The sequence below is a fragment of the Helicoverpa armigera genome, chromosome 17, assembly GCF_030705265.1.
Source record: "Helicoverpa armigera isolate CAAS_96S chromosome 17, ASM3070526v1, whole genome shotgun sequence".
Taxonomy (NCBI): domain Eukaryota; kingdom Metazoa; phylum Arthropoda; class Insecta; order Lepidoptera; family Noctuidae; genus Helicoverpa; species Helicoverpa armigera.
The window spans coordinates 8,639,318-8,662,206 of record NC_087136.1 but is presented as its reverse complement, the minus strand read 5'-3'; the positions used below and the strand labels follow the sequence as shown (position 1 = coordinate 8,662,206).

At 34.7% G+C, this 22,889-nt stretch overlaps 2 protein-coding genes across 2 annotated transcripts; both read left to right on the top strand.

Moving 5' to 3' along the window:
• Positions 1-12,854: 12,854 nt before the first annotated feature.
• LOC110384283 (uncharacterized) lies at positions 12,855-14,296 on the top strand. The gene is made up of 2 exons (XM_064038973.1): positions 12,855-13,102; positions 14,136-14,296. Exons 1-2 carry the CDS (start codon positions 12,893-12,895, stop codon positions 14,274-14,276), a joined length of 351 nt encoding a protein of 116 aa, XP_063895043.1. The 5' UTR covers positions 12,855-12,892; the 3' UTR covers positions 14,277-14,296.
• A 3,442-nt stretch (positions 14,297-17,738) lies between these two features.
• LOC110384242 (uncharacterized) lies at positions 17,739-20,632 on the top strand. The gene is made up of 2 exons (XM_049846287.2): positions 17,739-18,020; positions 20,446-20,632. Exons 1-2 carry the CDS (start codon positions 17,817-17,819, stop codon positions 20,584-20,586), a joined length of 345 nt encoding a protein of 114 aa, XP_049702244.2. The 5' UTR covers positions 17,739-17,816; the 3' UTR covers positions 20,587-20,632.
• Positions 20,633-22,889: the final 2,257 nt, after the last annotated feature.

The following is a 22,889-nucleotide window of genomic DNA, read 5'->3' as shown; positions in this document are numbered from 1 at the left end:
GGTACGGAACCCTAAAAACTATCCTAAGAAACGTTAAATTTATTTTTATAAGGGCTGATTTTTCAATCGCCAGATAACTGTTATCTGAGGAATATGTTTGACGTTTTGACAGCTTTTGTATGGAAAATATGTCAAACCGCCATATTTATTCCTCAGATAGAAGTTAACTGGTGATTGAAAAATCAGCCCTAAAATAAATAAAATGAGGTTGAATTTACCGATGCTAGTAGGGGAATCACATCATCTTTAATTTCTTCGACCTCTCTATTGCTATCATTATAATCAAATAACCTTCTTGGTACTAGCAAGTCTTTTTCGGCCTAAAACACTTCGCAATTTCACGTTTTTTGGAGTTGCAGACATGTTTTATATAAAATTTTAATCTGTGTTAAAAACTGCGATCGCGTTTCAAGAACGCGTGAACTTGCTTTCAAGTACCTACATAAGACATAATATGTCAGTTATACCCATTTGCAAGGGCGCTGTCGCGCGTGCTGAGTGGATCAAATGCAACGTAATGAAAATAAAATTATTTAAGAAAGGGGCCAAGCGCCAATTTATGTTTAGTTGTCAATTTTTACTATTGGTGTAAGCGACGTTATAGTTATTAAACAAATAAAAGAAAAATGGATACAAACGACATATTTACTTCTAATATTGTTTTTAAAATTATGCCAAATGACAAGGCGATACAAAAACGTAAAGTTGGTGTCGCTTGAGCACTTTTGGTAAGTATCGATTTGGCACTTCAGTACAAATAATTCTTTGGTACAAGCGACTTTTTTTCATGCTAGGAAAACGATACTACGACCATTCGAAAGAGAAAAAATAGTGGAGTTGGGGTCAATAAAAAAGTTAAAATCGCAAAATGTGGCGCTTGACCCCTTTTGCCTTTTTACCGTCGATATACTTAATTTTTGTACTTTAACAGCAAAAGCACAGCAGATTAAACAAAACGCTGAGAACTGAACCGCAATAGACGTGACCATAGGGATAAAAGTAGTGATTCTAATTAGTCCGCATTTGTGTGTGGCAAAAATATTACACAAGTATTATTACGTAAAAAAACATTAAATAGATGACAAAGTCGTGGTGACTTAATGGAAGTCGTGGTGGTTTAGTGGGTAGAGAACCAATCTCTCAAGTATGAGCTGAAGGGTGAGGATACCTCGGTGGACTTTAAACGCAGATTACGCGCTCCCTGTGCTTACCATGAGGCACCTACCCTCCGAGCAGGGCTACTAATCCTGCTCTAGCGACTCCACTCTGGACGGCCAAGCCAAACCAGAGGCGTGAGACCTACCCCCGTCATGGTTCTAGCTGGGCTCCTGGAGTTCCACATCAGGTGTAGGTGTGGTTCAATTTTTATAAGTCAACAGAGAGTGCTTATCAGATTGAACAACTTTTTCTAAAACGTCATACCTCTATATGCTATAGTCTAGCTGGGCCCCTGGAGTTCCACATCAGGTGTTTTAAATCTTCAATTTGTTTAAGTCAATAGAAAGTGCTTATCAAATTGAACAACTTTTGCTAAAACGTCATACCTGTATATGGTATAGAGAAGCTGGGCTCTTGGGGTTCCACATCAGGTGTTCCAGATCTTAAAATTTATTATCTCAGCTAAAAATGCTCATCACATGAAACAATTTTTGCCATGGCACCATTTTTGTATCTCTTATAGTTTTGTTGGTCTGTTGGAGTTCTGCATCAGGTCTTCAAGTTTCGAAGATAAATTATAGCCTATATGTTGACCAGGCTTAATACTGATACAACAAAGAAAAAATCATTGAAATCCGTTCAGTAGTTCGGAAGATTAGCGTGTACAAATCTAAGAAGATGTATACAAACTTTCATCCCCTATTTTATCCCCTTACGGATGGAATTTATCAAAATCCTTTCTTAAGAGTTGCCTACGCCATAGTAGCTTTATGCATACAAAGTCTCAGTCCGATCGGTATAAAATTGACAAAGTTTCATACAAACTTTCATCCCCTATTTTATCCTTGGGGGTAGAATTGATCAAAATCCTTTCTTAGCGGATGCCTACGTCATAACATCTACCTGCATGCCAAATTTCAGCCCGATCCGTCCAGTGGTTTCAGCTGTGCGTTGATAGATCACTATGTCAGTCAGTCAGTCAGTCAGTCAGTCACCTTTGAGTTTTATATATTTAGATTAATATTGCGTAAACAGCGACTGTATCATGTCCGTGATATTATATGGGAACGTTATAAGATAATAGGGTTGTCAGTTGTCAACTACATAGTAAATTTTTTAAGGAACAGTATTTATTACTGGTAGGTTCAAATCTCTTCAGTCTTTAAATAGTCCTCTTGAAATCTAAGAATTGTTTTCCTTATTACATTTTGGTTTACAAACTAACGGATTGTGAGAATATAAAGTCTAGGTTTCGTTCTGTACATGGGCTCAAACTCCACCAAAGCGGAGAGGAAAAGTAACAACGAATAGAATTGGGTTATTGAAACATCTTGGCATATTCTTTGAATATTAATTTATCAACTCTTCAAATGATGATGATGCTTTATAAATAATGGTTCTAACGAAAAACTATTTTACAATGCAACATACACTACTTTACAAGAAACATCAGGATATTTCCAAAATCTTATTTTTTACTTTATAATAATATCAGAGTACTGACAACCCTAGCAGTACGGTAGCCAATCAAATCATATCGGCAGTCTTTCTGTCGAGTCGCTAATACGACACAATAACAACTTGATATTCTAGAACTTTCTACGAATTCGGTCTAGGAATAACATATTAATTCCTGGATTATAGTCACTGCCAGGATAAGATACTTAGTATTTTTATTACTTTACTATGGACCTTTCTGGTTGGTCCTATTTTGTAAAAACCTGTATAAATTACTGTCGCACTGTTTTATTTAGAGGTACTTTACACATGATTTCACCCTTGGCTCAATACCTAATAGTATATCAATAGTTCAAAATTTTGTTCATTTATTTAAATGTTGCTTTAAAAAATGTATAAATAAATATTTCAGTGTTACATAAGATTCCATTTATCGAAGGAGTCTATATGCAACTTTTTATCCTGCTGAAAACGCTAGTGAAAGCTTATTTGATTCCAAAAAGGAGAAACTTATATCAATAAATAGAATCCTACACTTTATTCTAAAACACAAATCTCAAAACCGAAAGCAAATTATGAACATTCTTTAATTAAAAACAAAATTATCGGAGTACTGCGAACTGGTATTGGACGGGCGATATCGTGGAACCGCAGAAACGTTTGATAAATTTACTGAACGCTCGCTTTTAATCCTCACTGATATTCAGACGAGACGAGAGAATGAGATATAAGCGAATAGCGAGTTTAAGACTACATTTATATTCTCTGATACTTTTTAAAACACAACTTACCTACGTAGGTTCTTTTAACCTACAGACAGACATGTGTAGCTGGGGAGTTTGTTGCGCCACTTCTTCTGCCCAGCAAAATAACATGTGTGGTGTAAGGTGGGCGTTTTGGGGGCTGTCTTATGTAAATTCCTGATGTTCAAAAAGTGCTGTCTTGCAGCCAAGTTTGAATAAATGATTTTTGATTTGATTTGACAACGCAAAATTGAGTAGTAGAATCTCTAGTTAAAAGGTGGCTTTTTATTTGTAGTTGTGTAGTCGCCTCTCCAGAGATAACTAGTTTTGCCCCCCTTAATGTTATCCTGCATAAGCTATATTACTCTAGCAAGTTTTAACAAAATCCGTTGAATAGTTAACTGTGTGAAAACTTTTTTATGTAAAGAGCGTTAACCTTAAGAACTACGGGACAATTTATTTAAAAGAATCTTTCAGTTTTAGATAGACCATTTACCGAAAAGGGTTATATTTTTTATCTGGGTGTGTTACGTTTCATCATACGTTAGAGGAAGCTAACTAGTCTAAAATTGCTCGCTCATCTCTTATGACTTGAGCTAAATCTATTTCGAAATAGGTTTTAATTCAAATAATCGATTTCCTCGCAAGTATTCTGATGATGGTGTGTTATTTGAGTTGTTAATTTGTTACTAGTCTTTGCTTTTGTGCAGTTAACACTAAAATTAATGGAAACTGAATACATTCGAGCCTTTACTATGTAGTTATCTATTTTACTATAGTATAATTTGAGAAATGAGAACATAACTGTGTTTGTTCGTTTGTTAGGCTTTCACGGAAATAGTGCTACACCGATTGGGATTTATTAAAGTTTTGATATGGAGATAGGAAGAAGTTATGAATACGGGATTTGAGAAGATGTTAGAAGTTTACTACATTATTTAATTTAATACCTATATATTTTCAACCATCTAAGTTGGTATGTTAAAAATAACTTCCATACTACATAAATATATCGATTAGCCCCAGTTTACACTATCGTTAGTTATATTTATGTTGTTAACATAACTAGTGCTTAAAGTTTCTAAGTTGCTACATCCAAAACTGTTACGCAGCCCCAGGGTACAACTTTCTAGTGCTCACTACGTATAAGTTAAATATAGCTGTAGTAATTACTGGAGGAATTTATTAGAATACATCCAATATTTACTGGTTGCTAAGTAACAGGCACAAGGGTCGATTGAACTTAGGGTAAGCAATGTTTGGTGTGGTCGGTTTGTGGATAGGTGACACTATGTAGGTATGTCATAAAAATACAATGTGTTCCGGAAAATACGACAATAATTAATTAATAAAGTAGGTACGTGCGGTAATTACTCCATTCTAATAGCTTGTATTACACGCCGACTATGATGAGTGCGACTCACTTGTAGATATTTCCTTGTCCGCTTATTGATACCTACATAGCATACTTATACATATTAGCAAATATTCGGACCCTATCCCCAAAAAATCAATAAACCAACATCCCATTACAAAACATTTCTTTTAATGGCACGTCGACAGAATTATGTCCCGTAATATCGGCAAAAACACATTGTAAAGACAATAACATACAGGCTTGCAATAAATACCGTTTTCACTCATTTCCGATAAACGGGCAACACTGGCAGGCTGTAGTCGCTAAATCAGTCATAATTACTGCAATAACTGTCGCGGTGTGAGCGTTTTGGATGGCTAAGCTTGTGTTGCCAGGTAAGGATTTAAATCTGCCTAAAGTATTTCTCTGTTGAAGCTGAATGTATTTTGCCATCTGATCAAATGTAACGGAAAATAAGTATATCGAAGAAACCTGAATCTGAAACTACGAATCCGCATTGAGCAACTGCTATGATAAAAAGGCTATATAATGATGATGATAAATTTACGGATAAGTGGTGGAATATAAGTAATATATTTACCTATAGCAATAGTCTTAGGAATGTGAATCAAAATGATCAATTACTGGTATTATGTTTGGTTTTATACACGGAATTTAAACATTATTTTATTTATAAAATTCATAGTTTCCCATTAGAAATTTAAAAAATTAAAGTAGTGCAATAGATTCTAATCTAGCGATGAATCTCTTATACCCTTACTAGGGATTTACCATTTCATTGAAAGCTGGCAACACAGACCTAACCCGAGAATATCAGCGACAAATAAAACGCACGATATTGGTGCGATAAAACAATTTTATTGTTGTTGTTACCGTTAATACTAAAGTGGTGTTTGGTATTAAAGGTTTTTTTCAAGCAGAACCTTTATTCGACCTATTTAAGGTCCATTCGATTTTATATTAAACTCGTTAATTTTGCTTTGGCATTTGATTTTGTCACTGATGTTTATAATGCGTATAGACTGGTTTTGTCCCCGTGACTTTGTCCATATGAATTTTGGGCTTTCTGACTTTTTAAAGCATAGATACGGTTGTGTGTTTTCACTATCCATATCATTTTAATTAAGACAAGATATAATGAATGAGAAAATAATCCCTGTTTGTTTTTCTCTCATTGTGTCTCACTGTGTCTTCCTAAAGAAGGTAACCAAATCAAGAATATCATAATTTTAAACCCATAATTCTCCCAAAAGAATCTCAAATCATAGAAAAGCAACACAACAACTCCTAACAACGCTTATTTTCAATTATAACCTTGTTGACACATTATTTTGGCAATAAATATCTATTACGAATACAAATCTACCAATTTCGACCCGAAAAATACACAAACACTTACATAAATAGGTTTTTTAGGGTTCCGTAGCCAAAATGGCAAAAACGGAACCCTTATAGTTTCGTCATGTCCGTCTGTCCGTCTGTCCGTCTGTCCGTCTGTCACAGCCGATTTACTCGGAAACTATAAGTACTACAGTGATGAAATTTGATGGGAATATGTGTTGTATGAACCGCTACAAAAATATGACACTAAATAGTAAAAAAAAGAATTGGGGGTGGGGCCCCCCATACATGTAACTGAGGGATGAAATTTTTTTTTCGATGTACATACCCGTGTGGGGTATCAATGGAAAGGTCTTTTAAAATGATATAAAGTTTTCTAAAAAACATTTTTCTTAAAGTGAACGGTTTTTGAGATATCAGCTCTCAAAGTCGTAAAAAGTATGTCCCCTCTATTTTTATAACTACGGGGTATAAAATTCTAAAAAAAATAGAGGTGATGCATGCTAATTAACTCTTTCAACGATTTTTGGTTTGATCAAAGTATCTCTTATAGTTTTTGAGATAGGTTGATTTAACTGTAATTTACGGAACCCTTCGTGCACGAGTCCGACTCGCACTTGGCCGGTTTTTTATAGTGAATAAATCTTTGGAAGGGATCTAATGTCGCGATTTTGCATGAAAGCCATTTTCCTTAAGTGAGAATGTTTCTATAATATGACATGAAATAAGTATTATGATTTTTAAAAACAAATAATGCAAGTTTCTATATAAGAGTTTTGTTCAGGTAATAACATAAGCAAAGTACAAACAAATGATGAGTTTTGTAGTTACAAATAACCGGACATTTAGGTACCTATCTGTGTCGCACACACATAGACAACTTTGGTTAAAGGCTTAATTTTAAACTAGAACAAGCCTGTTCTATAAAATAAAAACCAAACAATTTCAGCCATCTCTTTGTTCACCATAATACCAAGAAACCAGTTACCCTAAAAATAAACAATTAGCCATCAAAATTATATCATTTTCAAACAAAGGGTGATTGCGTAGCGACAGACCCGCGGAGTAAAGCTAATCTGACAAGATACGGACACAAAGGACCAATTAGTTCACATTTAGTATTAAAAATCTAAAAAGCAAAAAACAAAGTTAGCTATAATAGAAAGAGAAGGGTCCCCAAAGCAATAACAGTTTTAATTACGTTAAAAATTATGTTGGAACCAACTTTTCCGTTCGGTATCTTCGCCAGTCCGTTTCATTTTACGGTAATGTTTATTTCTGAACGAAACGACGCCCGCAATTTTTATATTTTGCACTTCTAATATTGAAAATGGAGTTTAAAAAGTTAAAATTTTGCATTTTCCCTCTCTTTCTCCACTTTATTTGGGGGATTAGTTCGGGAGCTTGTCTCCATCCCCCCAAGTGTATCGATAAGATCTTTTATTTAGAAAATGGTTATATTGAATCTGTTTACTTATAATTTGGACTGATATTGTTAACTTACATCTTATTGAACATGCTGTGTGACGAGCTCATAACCTATCAAATAAAAATGATTGAAAATATAACAAAATGCTAAGAAAAGAAGTATTAAGTTCAGGGGTCCAAACAGAATATGTAGATGAACTACCTGTAGAACATATATCTTGTTATAATTATCACTACCTTAGCCTGTATTAATCTAAGCAAAGGATGTGTTATAACTATGATACCAAAACATAGAAAGGTACTTTGCCTTACATCCAATGCTTATTATAAACTTCAGTCAACCGATCCCACCATCATTTAAATACCCCCAAATCCGACCAAAGAATAATTTCACAGAACTGTCACGTCACAAACACCCAATTATGCCTAACGCCTTCGAAAATCGCCGGCAATTATACCTACTTCGCATTTTCAGTTCAGCTACCAAGCCAACTGAAACTCACTGCCAATGTAGTCATCCTAAAACAATCAAAATCGTAAACTCTTGTCCGTTATCTACAATTAACAAACCTTGGGACGCGTTTCCAATGTGTCATGAGAATTATAAAAAATCTTTGCGTTGGAGGACTGCACGATTACTTAGAACAGTTACTATTACTGTAACAGCCTTTTTATCTTCCCACTGCTGGGCACAGGCCTCCTCTCACACAGAGTGAACAGAACAGTGTTGCACACAAATGTTTCTTCTGGTCTACTCGGTCCAAAACTGTAACAATTTACGTGTGACAATCCACGAAAACAATGCCAGCAATAGACTCGTGCCGACGCATGCACAGGAGTGCTAATACTTTTGGCAAAATCTAATTGAAGTGATTCCAACCTGACCCGGAAAGGAAATTCTAGTTTCGAAGATCCCGTGCATGGCAGTCGAGCTGGCGACTCTAAGTTACCTATCAATAAAATCGAGTTATAATGGAAACGCGTCCTCAAGGAAGTTACAAAGTTACCAACTCGATAATCGGCTGAACAAAATTAACAGAACTTGAGAATCAGTCTCTTCGCTCACGACTGCCAGGCCGTCCTTATCGATTTTAATATTAACAACTCGATTCCACTTTCTTTTCCAAGTTTCCTCAAGTTTTCTTGCTTTAAGTTTTGGCTTTGGAACTTGGATTTAGTAGGTACTAGATTTGCCCGCGACTGCGTAGTTCTTAAACATTGTATACATGCGGGTATATAGGTAATGTAGGTATCCTATTTATTGATCACAGTAGGAGAATTAATCTTAAAAACAAAAACATGCAAGCGTAAACGGGCAAAGGTATAGAGGTAGGTATTGCATATATTTAGGTATTCTAAATCCACACAGACGTAGTTGGTGACGAAAGCTAATCTTCAAAAAAAATACAAAAGAGATAATTAAAACCACCTTTTTCTACATACGTGTATAAATTAACAAAAACAAATGTCATATTACATCCTACAAGTTTCATTTGTAACCCTTGAGCTTTTAAAATCATTAGTGTTAAACTAAGACATTATTTCCGTAAAATATTCAATGAAAACACAGCTACAAAATGGCGGGAGGTCATCAAAGATGGCGCTCGATCTTATCTAGCGCTGCATGTGCCAAATTCAGGCAGTTTTAAACTTAATTTCCTTACTGCAATCATCTTGGCATAGTGCTCCAATGCAATATTATTGCAATGCCTTCGTTTGAAAGGTGGATATTATTTTTTAGGTATTTTTTCTGAAATAGTTTTGCTTGTGTTATGTGGTACATGATATTTTAATGGTTTTAATTTTAATAAATTATACAATAAATAAAAATATATTATGCGCCTGGCTGTGTACCTATATCTATTTAGCAACCTTTCATATTTGTTCAGGAAAAGGCATATAGATAATAAGCATGTTAAAATTGAAATAAACAATTCTTCTTCAGAGCTACAGAGAACAAGTTTAAAACTTATAACATTAGGTACAATTCACAGGTCCTTCATTTCAAACCTTCGTAGAACTTGCTAGAAGATACGAATTGGAATTTTAAAAAATATTGTGAAGAAGTTACGAGTAAAATCTGGTATGTATTTCCACTTCGGCACGGCCAGTTTTCGCTGTATGCTCGTAAAATATTTTCCTATGACGAATGTTGGGAACTGCAAAATGCCTGCTACATGCCGACGTATATTGAATTCAGGAGTCTTTCACGGATTTTATGCAGCATAGTATTAAATAAAATTCAATAATTTAAAAATCTGATAAAATATTTGTAGGAAATGCACATGGCAATCAATTTGGTTACCATGAAAATTATCTACATGGAGAGACTATACATATTATGGACATTGATCCAAATGTCGATATCGATATTTTCCATCATCGAAGTAACCGCAGCCAACATCATCAATAGGTCAGAAATAAGATCTTCCCAGAATCGAAAGAGTCATTTTTGATAACTTCGCATTATCAAACCACTTCATTAAAACTATTTACGTCCATCGCCCAGATTCCGGGTTGCTTTATAAAACTTTCCGAAACGAATCGAACCCGGGAGACCCTGCACTGAAGCCATAACACTAGAAAGTGCGTTTTGGGGGTGCTGTACTTTTGTAATTTTGTCGTGAAAAAGTGCTAAAAACTAGCTTACTTTCAATAAACGTTTTTGACTTCGACTTTGCAGTAGCACTTGCAACCACTTGAGCAATGGGGCAACCATGCCTTCAATACGAACTGATCATGGCTATTCACCCCCATCAATATACTAGGAAGGATACAGCCAACTAACAATTATTCTAGTCAACGCTAGAACAATGTTTGTTCCCCACAATATCGAACTTTGACTAACGTGGGATTACGTTGTGAACACACTGGGTTAACAGATAACTAGGTTACTGGGTAATGATAATATTTATGGTGAGGTGCACCATACAACTATAATGATAACGGAACCATTTTGGAGAATGGGCGGCCTTTACCAATGGGTACCTGAATGTTGTAATATGCGTAGTACCATTCATCCCCATAGAGATTTAAAAGCCCAAACAAACTATCGGCTGACTAAAATTCAGGCAACTACTTCTTAAGAGAGTCCAGGTTTTGAAATTTATTTTTTCTTCATTGTGTTATTTGATAAGCCTTCAAGATCGTAAAGACTTTAAAATTGATTCATACATTGAATCAATTTTAGCCTTTGTTGGAACTGTCCAACTCACATGCACTGATAAAATGTTATTTTATGATACTTAAGTATATCAATCGAAATACAATACAAGACTCTTACCGAGAACATTAAAACCAGTAAACAATACAACAAAAAACCCGACTTCTCACTAAAGAACATATAATTTTAATCAACATTATCTCTGACTCCAGTGCCACTACAACTTAACCCTATAGTGATAGCGGAGTCAATTTAAGTTACCAACTTAATTTACACAAGTTTATCCATACCTGTGGCCATTGTACAACATTGCCCGTCTTAACGAACAAATTGAGCAAATACCAGTACATTGTACGAAGTTTTTATCGTGTATTGAAAAGCCATTTGTATGGTAAACAGTGTGATAACGATGGGGATCTTTGATAGGAAAATACGGTGGGAATCTGTGTGGAATTCTGTAGTTGCAAGTTTTTATAAAGAAGATAGTGGAAGAGAAAGTATTTAAAATCCTATTATGTATGAGACTGATACCTGCTCCTGACTCCTGATGATGATAGGGCAGTCGCTTTTTATAAAACACTGGTACTCAGCTGCATCCATCCGGTTAGACTGGGAGACGAACCCAACACATTTGGGAAAAAGCTTACGCAGATGATGATATTTATGTATGAGACTGATATTGCAAGGAAAATACTGAGAAACATAAAAGACTAACATTTCATTTTAAATCTTATAGACTCTTAACACTTAAATAAGTACTTCTTCTTGTGTTTTATCAATCAAGTTCTTGGTATTTTTACGTAATAAGCAATACTCAACATTAATATAATTATTTTAAGAGCATCATATCTACCACCGATAAATTAAATTAAACTTTACCAGGAAAGAGTAAATAAAAGCGGTTTAAAATAAACAATTTCTTCTACGAAATCCAAGCCAAAATATGCAGTAGTTCACAATAAATCTGAATATCACAAATTCTTCCTAAATACGGCATCACCAGTCAAAATACGGTATCGCATTGTACAAAGCCCACAAATCTATTTTTGGCAAAATATTTTGATACCTCCCGGCAAACGAGTCCGTGAGGTTTTTGTGAAAAACGACTGGGTTACTGTTACACCGAAGCGTAACATAGATCATAATAATGATAGAAAACTCTAAAATCATCTGCTTGGCGTTGTCCCAACTATGTTAGGGTCGGCTTCCAGTCTTACCAGGAGAATCTACTAGTATTCTACATCAAAGGTTATTTTAGGTACTTTATGATTTTACATGGAGCGACGAACCACGTGACCTTCTCAAGCCAGTTAGGTACCGGCTGGGCAACATAATACTAATTGATAAGATTTTTTATCAAACTTTCTGGCGTCTAAATACCCGTAAAGACTACCAAATAATGTTCAAATGACAGCCGGGTCTTCCAAAATACATGAAACTCCGTACGATGATGGTTCGCACATCTACGGAGTGACCGCGCCAAGGCTCCTGAACTTGGTTTTACCATGCGTGAGTTTCTTAGCCATGAGCCCCTTTTGTTTTCTTCTGATACCCTGGGAACCATTAACCCCTTAAACTATTAACATACATGTCGAATTAAATGGGCACCATTAACACAACCTATAAATTAGTAGAACGATTAAGTAGTAGGATAAGGTAACCATATTTTACGGTATTTAAATCAATAACTGATAACATACCCGTTAGTTTAACTGGTGCATTTGTTACCTTTAATAGTAAGTGATATTTAATAGTAATAATAGTGCGGCTGGTCACTAAGAAAAGTTAAGAGGGTTCCGTATTTTGTTTCTAAATAAACACAACTTATCTAAAATTTCCACAAATTATATGAAAGCAGAACTGATTTAAAACTGTCCAGAATTTTTCTGATTTTATTTTGCCACCAACATGGCAAAGGGACCAGCGAATATAAGTACTCTCTAAGTAATCAAAATAGTTATCCAAATGAGCCCACAGGTCTTTAAGAGCATGTCGCATAGGTAAAATATATACAAATAGACGAATTCAGATCCTCCTTCTTAATGAAAGTCGGTTACAAAACGGCATGACAGCTCTGATAAAAAAATACCGAACTCTAATTACTCACTAACGATGCAAAATGACTCGATAACAGGTAAAATATAAACACACGCTTAGCAACATCTCTAATATTCGATCAATTGACCACGCGGTGTAAACTTGAAGACCGTTTTGAAGGTCAAAATGAAGATCTACACTCTCGTTCTTTTACTCGCTGCAGTGGTCTTTGTGGAGTGTGGCCATACGTTTATGGGGACCAGTTTTTTGCGGCCCCAAGTGTACCATAAGGAGGTTCGGTTTCCTTCGAGATTTTTCCAGAAGAGAGTGGAGTATTTGAACTATACGCTGCCTGCTTATAGAGGTTACCCTGGTGCTCCGGGAGGCAGTATTCAGGTAACTTTTTTATTATATTAGCTTTGGCTTAGAGGCTTCTCAGTGAACCCAAATTAAAAGTAGCCTATAGTTTTCCCCGATAAATGGTCCTTAGCACTGAACTTTTCAAAACGTCCCAGCAGTAGATACAAACAAAACTCTTCAACTGTGTATAGACTTGATTCTGTAGAGTGCTCTAATAAAGCACTACATTTAAAATCTGATCGTGACTTACCACGTGCAGTTTTCAGAAGCACGTTTTGTTACCATACCACATTTGTAGGCACTTCATTAACTAAAGATGAACAATCTTGATAATAATGACGTTTTAGTCAATAATAAATACATGAAAAACAATAGTAAGTACCTTCCTACTTAATCAATTAAGTCATTATTTTAAGTAGTTTATTTGTTTTATATGTTTTCGTTGAATAAGTCCTCAAGATTTTCAGTCAAGTGACTACTCAAATGGAGTATCAATGACTCTTCTCCATTTTCACATTAACATTTGAGAAACTATGTAACTTTTTGTATTATAGGTACATAGACATTATCATTACATAGTATAAAACAAAGTCGCTTTTTCTGTCCCTATATCCCTATGTCCCTGTGTACGCTTAAATTTCAAAATTACGCAACCGATTTTCATTCGATTTTTAGGGTTTCGTACCCAAAGGGTAAAACGGGATTCTATTGTTTTCACTCCTCTGTCCGTCCGTCTGTCACCAGGCTGTATCTCATGAACCGTGATAGTTAGAGTGCTGAAATTTTCACAGATGATGTATTTCTGTTGCCGCTATAACAACAAATACTAGCATCAAATCAATATTTTGGGGGACTCCCGTACAACAAACGTGATTTTTTTGCGTGATGTGATAAATAACATTCATTAAATAGTGAGGAAATACTGAGTTATCCCGTGCGAAACTGGGGAGGGACGCTAGGTCATAATTATTAAAACCCATAAAAGAAACTTCATAGCACGTATTCTAATTATTAGTGTAGCAATTCTTTAATTCATTAGTAAACGACTATATATTTCTCCTTTATCCAGGGTATCCTAGCATTCGACATGACGCACTCCGGCGCATCGGCCAACGTGACACGTGGCGGCATCGGACACAACTTCGTCGATATCCGTATGAAGAGCGACAGGAATAAGGAGTTGCATTACGATGTTTATATTTATGCTTAAATACATATTAATTAATACTGCCTTATGTGTAATAATTTTTGTCTACACCTTTACCACAGGTATTTTTGGAAAAGAGCTGCCTATCTAACTTTTTTAAACTTTACTTTCTAAACCTGGCCTGTAATGGACCATACCTTGAAATTCTTGTTCTTTGAAATCTATTAACAGTGTTGACTCTTGGATAAAAGTGATCTCCCATGGCATCAATGCAAGTGGCAACTGACCATGCAAAGATCAACCGCATCACTATTTGTGTCCATTTCGACCGCGCGGCCACCTCATAATTTTTGATGAAACTTTGCCAGGAATTAGTAGTAATTTGTTACTTTTCACTCCTCTTTTCCTGAATTTGTTACAAAAAAAACCAAGCCGCTATGACAAAGAACAGTTGGCCGCTAGAACCGCCACTTGCCGTAGTCATCGCCCGTGATTACTCAGAAACTATACAATGCAGATAGACGAATGATACATCAAAAGAAAGGTCTTAATTTGTTAAATTTGTTACAAAAATAAAAAAGGTCAAAACGTAGATATACAAAAAGTTATGCAATGTTAAGTTTTCAGGTTATGAGTAGGTAAGTATATCACCGTAGGCACCAAATTAATAGAGGCTAATGTGTATAGAAAATTAGTCTTTAATTTGTTACAGCGAAAAAAGACAAAAAAGTACTAGAAAGCAGGTTCAATAATATGTTAGAGTCGATTTTAGTTGGCCGCGCGGACGGCAATATGCCTAAAATACAATTTCGTTTTTCTCGTTATTAAAAGTAGGTTTTAGCTTAATTAAAGTACTAGTCGATGGGTAACGTAACCTAGTTTGAATAAATATAGCGAATTTAACTGCAGCATTCGTATTTTAGGAGATATTTACAAAAACACAGTGGTATGAAACTGTATGAGAGTAGGGTGTCCATGCATTTTCACATATTCGAAATTTTCGTTATTCACGTCTTATTTTTTTAGGGAGAGTGCATACTTTATAAAAATCAAAGTCACAAATAGATTAAAATTTGTTTATTTACAATCAACACAAAGGCAAACAAATCAAGTAATAAAAGACAACCAGATAAATATATAAACTCTTCATAAACTAACATAATATTTATAAATTAACTGACACGAAAATATGTGACACAGAATGTAGACATATTTTCTTAGAGGTACTTATTTCAATTTTAAAAGAATTGTCGTCGTAACAAAAATATTTATTGTTATTTAAAAAATGACATTTATAGTGGCCTATTTTTGTGCCTGGTATAAATTCTATAGTACCAACTAAGAAATAATAATTATCCTTAATGCTAAGAGTAATCGGCAATTCAGTGAGTAAAACTGAGTCTGCAGCTCCGTTTAAATCAAATGTTATGATCTCGCCTAGCTTAAGTTCACCTTTCAACTCTGTGTCACATTTTTGACACATTGTGTTAACACAAAGGCAAACAATTGATTTGTTTGCCTTTGTGTTGATTGTAAATAAACAAATTTTAATCTATTTGTGACTTTGATTTTTATAAAGTATGCACTCTCCCTAAAAAAATAAGACGTGAATAACGAAAATTTCGAATATGTGAAAATGCATGGACACCCTACTCTCATACAGTTTCATACCACTGTGTTTTTGTAAATATCTCCTAAAATACGAATGCTGCAGTTAAATTCGCTATATTTATTCAAACTAGGTTACGTTACCCATCGACTAGTACTTTAATTAAGCTAAAACCTACTTTTAATAACGAGAAAACGAAATTGTATTTTAGGCATATTGCCGTCCGCGCGGCCAACTAAAATCGACTCTAACATATTATTGAACCTGCTTTCTAGTACTTTTTTGTCTTTTTTCGCTGTAACAAATTAAAGACTAATTTTCTATACACATTAGCCTCTATTAATTTGGTGCCTACGGTGATATACTTACCTACTCATAACCTGAAAGCTTAACATTGCATAACTTTTTGTATATCTACGTTTTGACCTTTTTTATTTTTGTAACAAATTTAACAAATTAAGACCTTTCTTTTGATGTATCATTCGTCTATCTGCATTGTATAGTTTCTGAGTAATCACGGGCGATGACTACGGCAAGTGGCGGTTCTAGCGGCCAACTGTTCTTTGTCATAGCGGCTTGGTTTTTTTTGTAACAAATTCAGGAAAAGAGGAGTGAAAAGTAACAAATTACTACTAATTCCTGGCAAAGTTTCATCAAAAATTATGAGGTGGCCGCGCGGTCGAAATGGACACCACTATTTTGCATTCCCATTTTTAGCTACTCATATTCCAAACCCATAACACAATAGAAATTAAAGTGCAACTTTTATCTTGATGTTTGATATCATAGGAAAATACACTTTTTTATGGGAAGTCATCATTATCAGAATCTTACTGACTAAAACCCATCGTGTTCCTTCTCAAACCCTGTATGTAACTCTTTTGAACAATCCTGCAGCCCACAGGAAAATACACGACTGTATAAATAAGGCCAACATCGCGTCTGTTGGTCTGTCACACGCTATCAGGTGAATTCGGTTTTTTACCATTTGTTATTTCCCGGCCAATCCGAGCTGCAGATTCCGTGTTCGACTCGCGGTAAACTAAACTGACGGCTCCAGAAGGTTTATTTTAAATCTAGACTTTTTTAGCTATTGCTTTTAATAAAGGTTCATTTTTCAAACGCTTTTGTTCCATTTTATTTTCTTTTTTTTTCTTTCTGTAGTGCATTTGATGGTTTGCTTAATTAAGTTTAGAATACGTTTTTCATATTTGGAATTTCAAGCGATTAAGGGCCGATTTTTCAATCATCAGTTAACCTCTATCTGAGGAATAAATATGGCGGTTTGACATATTTTCCATACAAAAGCTGTCAAAACGTTAAAAATATTCCTCAGATAAAAGTTATCTGGCGATTGAAAAATCAGCCCTAAATGGGCGTTTGGACTTTTCCAGTTATGAAATACGGGTTTATATCAATTTCTAGAAATAGGTGTCATCTATCTGAGAAATTATTTCTGGTTAATAGCCAGATATTTAATCACAACGATAATACAATTGGTTGCAAGGTAAAAGAAAATGTTAAGTACTTATAATTTCCAGAAAAGCAAATAAAGTGTAGATATGTTTACTAAGAATTACAATGAGACATTTTATATGACGCAGATTTCCTTTGAAAAATAAACGAAAGTTAATTATGACATTAATGACAGATGTTGAAATAATAGTAATGTTTTCCTGCATACCTTTCCAGTGAATTTTCACAACAAGTACCTATTCACGTGTTTTCCTTCTAACATAATTAGATACCTAAGTAGCAAGTTAAGTAGAAGTAGCTAACCTAACTCCTTCGAAAAAAACAATACCTACATACAAACAAACAAAACTTCACACTTACTATTATACAACACCAAAGATTTACATTGACACTTATCACCCATAGATAAGAAGACACAAGCATAAACAATACAAAATAAATCAAATAAATACTCCACACTCATTCTCAGTTCATCAGCTGCAGAAGATAGACGTCTAGTGCTAAATTCTAAATTCAAAATGAAGGTCCTTTCAATTGTTTTCTTGCTGGCTGCCGTAGTCCTAGCAGTGGAATGCAGTCATACATTCTTGGGTACCAATGTTCTGAGGCCTCTGGTATACCACCACAGCGTCCAGTATAGTTCCAAGGTCTTCAGAAAGAGGGTTGAGAACATGTACTTCGCGTTGCCCGCCGTTCCTTCTAATGCTGGACGTGCTATTCAGGTGAGATTTAAAATAGGCATATTTGGATCGCTCGTAAAATAATATGATCGGTGATAGGTACCAAGAATTTGGTGCAATTGGGAATTCCTATTTGGTATATAGTCCGAGGTTTTGCCAATTGTATTTCTTTAATCAAGTTTTGTAAAAGTACCTATAGCTATGTATGTTGTAATATCTATTTGTGTGTGTCCAAAATTAGATACCTAAAGTCACCGGATATTGAGTTACTTATCGCTTTGTTATAAGTTTAAACTATAATAATAATGAATGTTACTTCCAGATATTATTTACCTAAAACCGAATTCTAAGCTGCAGTAATAAAATGCTTAAATAATTATGTACAATTAATGGTAATCGACTGTTTATTTTGATTGTTAGAGCAATTAGGTTACAATTGATTGTTAATTGACCAAAAACTAATAATAACTGCTACTAATTAAAAGTTAATTTAGCAATCATAATTAAATGACCGGCAAAAGTTATATTGGATCTCAAAAGGGTTATTTACAGACATATGTACATTACTTACTTACAGCTGATTATTGTTTTCTCTTAAGGAAAACTAAAATTGTGATGTCATTTGGACACCTCATTGCAAAGGGAATCCCCATATGAATGAAATATTACTTGTATTTCCCGCTTGTAAAGTCGCATTGTTTACATTGCCTTTAACAATGAAATGAAATACCTATAATATGTTCGTTTTAAACATAATGGTGGCTAAGGACCCATATAGGCAATTTTTTTTTGCGATTGGCAGCGGTATGCGAGGTGTAAGGGACGTGTGCACGAAAATTGGTTGCTGCCATTACAGGCATACCTTCGGTTGCACAAAACTACATTAACTTTAAAGCTTCATTAAATATAATGCTGACACTTTTTATGTTGATGACAAAGAAGGAGTCAGCAATAGACTCAAAGAAGCTTTAACTTTAATGGGGCATTGTGCGACTGACGGAAAGACAGAAAAGAATATTTAGATATCACATACTTTCCGTAATCTAGGCAGCCGAAATCCATTATGTACCATATGCAACCTTCTCCAGATCGTCAGGCCATATTGCAAAGATCCAAACATAAAACGTGATCTTCACTATCAAACCTCTTCACAATATTATTAGTTTCAAAGAAATACCTATCTACTTTTCCTGTTGATTTCACACACTAATTAAGTGCAATTTTCTTTGTAATCAAGACTCTGATAATGATGCAGTGATACTTGATGATGTATCAAATAGTATATCTTCAATAAGTACCGTACCGTGAATCATGACTTCATCATCAACATCATTGGCATAGGTTCATAATTGTTTAATTTCATAATTAATCATTACTTAGGTGTTTGCCACTTCAGTTGAATTATTTGCTACTTACATATTTTGTAAGTATAAGTTAGGTATGTAGGTGACAGTCCGTGTATGTAGTTAGGAATGTAAAAAGATGAAGTACCTATACAATACATAATATAAATCATATTTCAGACTAATTTTGATGAAAAAAATCATGATTTAAAAACCTAGTACCGGGTGAATTTAGTTAAATAAAACAACTATAAATAGTGCAAACATTACTTCTCTGACATAACATTTTGTTTAATTAGGTTATCAGTTCTGACACCAGATTACAGCTCATTATAGCAAAGATATTTTTTCGTTTAAAGTGAGAGGTTAAGAATGATATAACATTATTTTTATCATGTTCCAGCTATTGTATAATGAGGCAACCTGTCTTAGCAATGGCTATATTTTCACTGTGGACAGGAATTTAGATACATAGGTTATTATATTAAAATAACTAACCAAAGGAGTCTACTAACCAGTTGAGACCTCATTTTATGTATTGAATAAAATTTTGTTCTAATCTATAGGTACTTATATTACAAAGGAACTTATATAATAAAGACGAAATATTTTATTTGCACCCTAAGGGCTCCAAAATTGATTTGAAAAATTCTCTCACAGCTGGGAACCTAAACTATCCCTATGTGACATGGGATATATTTTATCCGATTGCGGGATGTAGTTCTAACGAGACGCGGGTGCAACCAAAAGTTATAAATAAAAACAAAGAATGTTTATGAACCTTATTAGATGCTTTAAAGTCTAAAGGGCTTCATGTCTATTATCCAAAACAACATAATATTAAGAACTTCAAGCATACTATCGAAATGAAACAAATGAATAGAAATCGTTTATTTTGCAAGTTGAACATTACATCACTTTTACACGTCATTTTAAGAACGCTGGGGTCGGCATTTCCTGACTGACTGATCTGTGAGAAGAAACGCCGAAACAAACTCAAGGGTCTTAGTCTCTTTTAAAGTCCAAACATGTGACGAAACATTATTGACGAGTCTCTCTCCCTTTCATATAACTCTCTTGATAATCATTTAATTTTATTTTATTTTATATTATTTATTTTCCAGGGTATCCTAGCCTTCGACATGACCCACACCGGTGCCTCAGCCAACGTGACTCAAGGTGGACTCGGCTTCAACTTCGTGAACCTTCGTCTCAAGAGTGACCGTGGAGAGAAGATCAATTTCGACGTCTACATTTACGCTTAAATATAAAACATTTGCTCAATAAACAATCAGTAATGATGTCTGAGTATTTGTGTGGTTATTTTTTTAATGAAATATTGGATTTTTACCGGCTTTCTATTTAACATCTGGTCCAAACTCTACGCGAATATATTGGACAGATCCATGGGCGTAGCGAGGTACGGGCAGGGAGGGGCAGCTGCCCCCCCCTGAGCGGGATGCGGGTCGAGCGAGCGAGAGCCGCGAGAGGCGAGGCGAGGCATTCAATTTCTCAGAAATTGTCAATTTCTAATTTTTTCACTTGTTTTGAAAATGGATATAAGGAAGTTTTTTAAAGGTAAGTACATAGTCAAATAATTTTCTATAATGTATTAAATAACAGCAAAGAATAATGATGTGGGAGTGCGCGCTCGCTTCGCTCGCGTTTTCAGAAACTGTGTTATTTTTGTATTTGTCAAGAAAATAAAAGTTAAGTACGTTTGGGCTAAGTTTTACGTAATATATTATTTAAGTCCGATAAAAATTTCACGCTCGCTCCGCTCGCGTATTCAGAAACTATATGCCCTCATTTTTGCATTTCTCAACAAACAAAAAATTAAGTACGTTTGGGCTAAATTTTACGTAATATTTGGTTTAAGTCCGATAAAAATTTCGCGCTCGCTTCGCTCGCGTATTCAGAAACTACATGCCCTTACTTTTGGCTTTTGTCCTGTGTGTGATTGTTTATTTTCTGTACCTGAAAATATAAACCTCTCAAATTAAGAGATTAACGGCTCAAGATACAAAAAATCGGAGGGCCTCCGCCGTCCCCCGGGGATAGGTTGACTGCTGCCCCACCCTGAGCCCAAAGCTGGCTACGCCCATGGACAGATCTTTGATATATATTTTTTCCTATTATAGCCTTTTAGAACTTCACAAAATTCAGAAACCAGCTTGAATGACTATGGTGAATTTAAACATTTTTTTTTTTTTTTGGGAAGTGAACGTGCCAAAACTGCTGTTTAGCTAATTAAAAAGTACCTAATCTTGGTCATAATTTTAGTATAAGATCCTAATTTCACCTCTAAGGAGAAAATGCCCTCCAAATATAATTGTACCTACATAAATCTGGCCAAGAAGCTGGAAATAATTATGGAATGAACCATTGAAAGCTAAGTTTAGATCGCCTACAAGTAGCAAGACTATTCGACTATAACTTGATTAAGTGTCTACTTTAACATTGTTGCTTAGTAAAGAGCCTATAATATCAAGTATTTGAAGTAATAATTCAATTTACTATCCCGGTATTTTCAGGTCCACTAAAGATCTATTTTTATACCAATATTGGAAGATCTGCTGCGGACGTAAAAAAATCGCCGTATCTCAATATTGACCTAAATATTTTTATTTTATTGTAGGTACACGTGAAACGATAAACTCAACAAGTTATTTTAACCTTTCCAAAGAATTCCTTGATACGTCTATCAGGCGACCATTGTTTATAAATTAAAATTGAAAAAATGTTGGCGAGATAAAATTAACGAATCTAGACACTGATGGACAGCTATTATCTAAAGGTCAACCTAAAAAACATTTAGAATTACTAGAAGTTTGAGATAATCATTTACACGTGTAAACGTAAAGAAGTGATGAAAATATAAAAAGTTTGACGATGAATTCTATTATTTAATAAATAGGTAGGTATGAGCTGTCTCCCGCGGGTAGACTCGGGTCCTAGTGGTACTTCCCGCACCCGGATAAAAACAAACCTGTCTCGTTAAATGGGCTATCTAACACTGAAAGATTTTTCAAATCGGACCAGTAATACCTACCTCATATTAGCGCGTTTAGGACTAAAAAAAACGTTAGGAATTAAATCAATAAACAAATAGAAAAAGATATTCTAAATATATATAAATATACTAACATAGATTAAGCTGTAAGAACTAACACTAATAGATCTAATGTTTTGAGAAGAAGTGTAAACCTTTAATTATCTACTGGAAATAAAAGGCTTTTTTATTTTATTTTATTTATTTATTAGCGCGTTTAGACAAGCAATCTAACTATTCAGCTTCATATTAATACATATTACAAAATCAAATAAGAACAAAAGTTCTCAGAGAATCTAATACTTCAGGAGCATTGGCACGTATTGCAGATATTTTCAAATTGGCCAACCATTGGAGCTAATACGAATTCCTGTCAGGTCACAACTCGCGCTCTCATATTTCATTTTAGTGAAATATGCTGTGAATGCGCTCTAGTACCAGTGTCTAACGTTTATATCTAAAGTTTCTTGTGTTTTAATGGGAATTGAAGGAAGATTGAGAGATTTAAATAGTTTG